The 5,441-nt window shown below is 56.9% G+C and overlaps 1 protein-coding gene across 1 annotated transcript; it reads left to right on the top strand.

The window, feature by feature from the left end:
* Nucleotides 1-1,967: 1,967 nt before the first annotated feature.
* On the top strand, nucleotides 1,968-3,246 carry G0S2 (G0/G1 switch 2). Its single transcript, XM_066565339.1, has 3 exons — nucleotides 1,968-2,050; nucleotides 2,087-2,132; nucleotides 2,663-3,246. The coding sequence occupies exon 3, from the start codon at nucleotides 2,697-2,699 to the stop codon at nucleotides 3,003-3,005; it is 309 nt and encodes a 102-aa protein (XP_066421436.1). The 5' UTR covers nucleotides 1,968-2,050; nucleotides 2,087-2,132; nucleotides 2,663-2,696; the 3' UTR covers nucleotides 3,006-3,246.
* Nucleotides 3,247-5,441: the final 2,195 nt, after the last annotated feature.

Below are 5,441 nucleotides of genomic sequence, written 5' to 3'. Positions count from 1 at the left end.
AAGCCATTTTTTTGAGTGTTGCAGAAGAGAAAAAACACAGCCCGAAGTCAGCGATCAGCTGCAACCTCGGCTGCCAAGTTGGCAGAGAAGATAAGGACCCTTTATTTAAAGTAGAAAACCCCAGACGCTGAGGAGGGATAGACGAGTCTTTAGCAACTTTTACAGCCAGTCTTGCAATACAATTTCCTAAGCAGACTCAAAACTTGCAAAAAAAAACCCAAAAAAAACCCCAAGTTTTCACCAGGAGCGTTTCCTTGGAGCGCTGCGGGGGCTGGGGCAGCCTCGGGACGTGCGGGATGTGAGGAGCCAGGGCTGAGTCACTGCCCCACACCCGGCACAGCTCAGAGCCAGGGGAAACCCCGCGAATGCAAGGCCTGTGCTCCTTTTTGGGGTGGCCAGCAGTGCCCACAATCTCCTGTGCAGGGAACCAGGCAGTGTGGGGGGCATCAGCGCTGAGGAGGAGGAGGGGAGGAAGGCAGGAAGGACATGAGCTTTACCTCCTTCCTCACGCACCAACCTCTCCCTAAAACTGCTGCTACAACATCAGCTGATATTTTAATTTCTACACACGGCCTAGCAGAGCAATTCCCATCCTCAGCCACACAGATCTGCCCAGAAGTCTGACCCAGAGTCCATCACCTGCTGGAGATCCCTACAAGTTCTTGTGGCTTTAGCAGCTCTCTGGGCTCAGCTGAGATGTGCATGGAACCCAGGGGCTTCCTGCAGTGTCTGCTCTGCTGGAGCTGCAGCCGCAGCAGATGATGGGGGTGATGATGATGATGATGATGATGCAATCGTTCTTGCATCATCAGTAATGCCGGGGGTTACTGGTGCAACACTGCCTGGCTGCAGCCCAGGATGGCAACAGCACCGTCCTGCAGGTGACACGGAGAGTGACCCAAAGGGGGACACAAAGGGGGTGACACAGATTGACACCAAGTGCAGGAAAAGCCAGGAGTGGATCTGAAGTCGATGTAATTTCTCTCTCTTTGGAGCTTCCCCAAGTTCTCTCACTCCCAGGAAGTCAGGGGCTGTCACACCTGCAGAGTCACCTGCTCATGGCTCCCCTTCCACAAGCATGTCACTCCTCAGCCCAGGTGACACTGTCACACCTCAGTCTGGTGGCACTGTCACTCCTCAGCCCAGGTGACACTGTCACACCTCAGTCTGGTGGCACGGTCACACCTCGGCTGGGTGACACCGGCCCGCTGCGTCCCTGGGGCGTTTTCTCACCCCCTTGCCCGCAGTGTGGCAGCCAGACAGGGACATTTTGGTGAATTGGCCACTGGCAGCCAGACAGGGACATTTTGGTGAATTGGCCACTGGCAGCCAGGCAGGGACATTTCAGTGAATTGGTCACTGGCAGCCAGACAGGGACATTTCAGTGAATTGGTCACTGGCAGCCAGGCAGGGACATTTTGGTGAACTGGCCATGCACAGCCCCAAGCCCTGACCCAAACCCTGCCCTGTTTTGGGAGCTGTGGACGCAGACCCTCTCCCTGCCTCCCAGGCAATCAGCAAAGCCTCTGTGAGTGTATGAAATATTTATTATAGAAGCAGGTACAGGGCTGCACAGCAAGTCAGGCATCAGATCTCTGGTTCGGGAATTAGACTGAGACAGTCTCGGGGGTTTGTTTGAGGAAAGAAAAACATAAGCTTTTTAAGAGAAAAAGGAGAAATGGAAGGAGGGATGGGAAAACATAAGGAGAAATGGAAGGAGAAAGAAATGGAATGAGGAAAAGAAAGAATAAGAAAATTTACAAAGCGGGGGAAGAAAGGGTTTAAAAAAAAAACTAAAAGGGTTGGTTTTTTTTTTCCGTCTGGCCGGATTAGGGGCAGGAGCTGCCAGGCGCGGGGGGGCCGGGCTGGCCCCAGCTCCGGGCCCCGCTCCCGGCCCGGCCCCCGCCCCGCCCGCCCCAGCGGCGATAAAAGGCGGCGGCGGCGGCCCCGGGCAGCGGCGGCAGCGGAGCGGCTGCGACAGCGACAGCACCGACAGCAGCGACAGCGCCGCTCACTGCACCGCTCACTGCACCGCTCACTGCACCGCTCACTGCACCGCTCACTGCACCGCTCACTGCACCGCTCAGCACTGCACAGCCTCACTGCACCGCACAGCCCGCAGAACACCACCGGTAAGGGCTGGGAGGGGATGGATGCGAGGGGATGGGAGGGGATGGGATGGGACAGGATGCTGCACAAAATGCGTGGGACCAGCAGTGTGTGCCCCCCACCGCAGCCTGGGCAGGGTGGCTCTGGCTCTGTCCTGGGCAGGGTGGCCCTGGCTCTGTCCTGGGCAGGGTGGATCGTGGATCTGGCTCTGTCCTGGGCAGGGTGGCCCTGGCTCTGTCCTGGGCAGGGTGGCCCTGGCTCTGTCCTGGGCAGGGTGGACCTGTCCTGGGCAGGGTGGATCGTGGCTCTGGATCTGTCCTGGGCAGGGTGGCTCTGGCTCTGTCCTGGGCAGGGTGGATCTGTCCTGGGCAGGGTGGCTCTGGATCTGTCCTGAGGCACCGCAGGGACAGGGTGGCTGCGTTTTCCTGAAGCAAACCTTCAGCAAAAATCCCCCATCCCCATTTAAAGCCCAGCCGCGGGTCTGCGGGGGGCTGGAGAGCTCTGCCCCCACAGCAGCTGGATTTAACTCACGTCCCTCTCCCTTCTCTTCCAGAAGCCACATCAGACCCCGCTGCTGCCGAAGTGAGATGGAAACCATGCACGAGCTGATCCCCTTCGCCAAGGAAATGCTGAGCCAGAAGCCCAACAGGAAGATGGTCAAGCTGTACATGCTGGGCAGCGTGCTGGCCTTCTTCGGGGTGGTCATCGGGCTGGTGGAGGCCGTGTGCAGCCCCTTCAGCTCCCAGGCCAGCCTGGAGGACGAGGAGGACAAGAACAAGCCCGCGGCGGCCCGGGAGCAGCAGCAGCTGCAGAAAAGGGAGGATTTGGCGCAGGCCAAGGGCAAGGCACAGGCAGCGCTGCAGAGGGCCCTGGTGACCCGGCAGCACGCGTCCTAGGCTGGCCCGCGGCACAGAGACTCCACCAGGGGGGTTCCAGCACGGAGGGAAGGCTCGGCCGGAGGAGGCTGCACGTCTGAGACTCGCCACAAGTGAAGGGCTTTATTTGCTGCTGTGCAGCAGTGGGGAAAAATACCTTTTGTTGGTATAAACCTGTGCACCATGCACAGCGTGGTTTCTTATTTTTCTTACGGACGCGTTTTACACCATTTTGCAAGATCAATAAATATTTTATATGGTACCGGTGCTCTCTCTTGCTGCTGTTATTTTCAGAGCCTTCTCGTGCTGGTTTGCAGAGGTTTTGCTCCCACCTCTGGCTCCTTTTGCAGGGCAGGGGGGACTCGGGGGAGAATGGAGGAGATAAACCCAGAGAGGCGGCTCTGGGGGCTGGTCTGCCTGTCCGTCTGCCTGTCCGTCTGCCTGTCCGTCTGTCTGTCCGTCTGCCTGTCTGTCTGCCTGTCCCTCTGCTCCTTCCCCAGGGGCCAGCTGGGGAGGAGGTGGCATTTGTGTCACACGGGTGCCACATGCCCCGAGCTGGGGCTGGGCTCCAGGGGTTACCTGGGTTCAATGGCACACATCTGCCATGGCCACGTGGGCACAGAACTGCTTTAAAATAAACCAAAGCCCCGTTCTTGCCCTGGCAGCCCTCCAGCAGGCTCCAGCTGCTGCACAGCTAAAAAGCCTAAAACCAAAACCCTTCCACCTTTCTGGGATCTTTCACAAAGCCGCCACACACACCCGAGTGTGCAGGGTCATGTTGGATCCAGAGCCACGGGGTGTCACAGATGGAAAAACACGGAGATGGCACAGCCTGCAGGGTGTGGAAACTGTTCCAGGCTTCAGGCTCCACTCAGAGCACTGCCAGGATCATTAGAGGACTTTCACCTATTTAAAAAATGTTCTGGGGCTTAGCAAGAATCTGTTGCATTTGGGGCTGTGTCATGTCAGTCAAAGTCTCCAGCCAGCCAGAGCTGAGTGATCCCAGGCACACTGCAGGGGGAGGGCAGGCAAACAGGCCCTGCCAGTCCTGACCAGGGCAGAAAATCTCCTTATCAGCTCAAAGACACCCTCAGGGCAGGGCAGGAGGAGTCGCAGGACACACAGCTCATGGAAACTGGGAGATGCACCAGCAGTGTGCCGCTCTCCAGCTCACAGGAAAACACTTGAGCCAAATGCTGGATTATGGAAAATGAAAAAGCCCTGCCAGACCTCAGTGCCCTGTGCACAGCTCCTACATAAGGGCAGGACCTGAAAATACCAGAATACGGCTGAAGTTCACTATTTCATTTTCACAATACACAACCCACAATTCATTTTGTTGACAAATATTTCTGTTACCAAAACAAACCCAGCAGCACAGAGCAGAGAAAGAATCCTACCCAGTACCTGCCCAAAAAATCTGCTCAAGCTTTCAAATTTAAAGTACTTTTTCCTCATTAAAATTATAGGGTTTTTAAAAAAAACATTGTTTGAGAATTACCTCATTTAGCCTGTAACTAACTGGATTTAGTCTGTAACTAAATGTCCTTTGGCAAGGCTGAACTTGTCCTTCTCTGGCAAGGCTGAACAATCTCCCCCTCACTGATACGATGGAAGTTTCATGGGAAAACTCGAGAATTCGGGCCTGAAGGGATCCATCAGCTGAGGAGCTCCATTGCCCTGCCCATCCCAGCTTTTGGAGAGGTTTTACATTTCCAGCAGGGCTGTGGGCAGGCAGGGCTGGGCTGGAATTCCCTGGGGCACACCTGGTGCGAGGACAGGGAGCTGGGGGCTGTGGCTGCGGCAGGCGGGGATGGAGGCGCTCCCGGGGCTGCTGTGTCCTGTCAGATCACAGGATCACATCGAGGGGACAGTCCTGGGCAGCTCAGAGCTGCTGTGTCCTGTCAGATCACAGGATCACATCGAGGGGACAGTCCTGGGCAGCCCGGAGCTGCTGTGTCCTGTCAGATCACAGGATCACATCGAGGGGACAGTCCTGGGCAGCCCAGAGCTGCTGTGTCCTGTCAGATCACAGGATCACATCGAGGGGACAGTCCTGGGCAGCTCAGAGCTGTGTCCTGTCAGATCACAGGATCACATCGAGGGGACAGTCCTGGGCAGCCCGGAGCTGCTGTGTCCTGTCAGATCACAGGATCACATCGAGGGGACAGTCCTGGGCAGCCCAGAGCTGCTGTGTCCTGTCAGATCACAGGATCACATCGAGGGGACAGTCCTGGGCAGCTCAGAGCTGTGTCCTGTCAGATCACAGGATCACATCGAGGGGACAGTCCTGGGCAGCCCAGAGCTGCTGTGTCCTGTCAGATCACAGGATCAGTCACAGCCAGGTGACAGTCCCAGCCCATCCCAGAGCTGTGTCCTGTCAGCTCACACAGATCACAGGGACGGGACAGTCCCAGCCCATCCCAGAGCTGTGTCCTGTCAGCTCACACAGATCAC

Source organism: Molothrus aeneus, chromosome 24 (assembly GCF_037042795.1).
Source record: "Molothrus aeneus isolate 106 chromosome 24, BPBGC_Maene_1.0, whole genome shotgun sequence".
NCBI classification, from domain to species: domain Eukaryota; kingdom Metazoa; phylum Chordata; class Aves; order Passeriformes; family Icteridae; genus Molothrus; species Molothrus aeneus.
This window is presented reverse-complemented; position numbering and strand designations above follow the sequence as displayed.

Excerpts from the sequence above, each read along its gene's own strand:
- G0S2 (XM_066565339.1), top strand. The coding sequence starts at position 2,697 with ATGGAAACCATGCACGAGCTGATCCCCTTCGCCAAGGAAATGCTGAGC.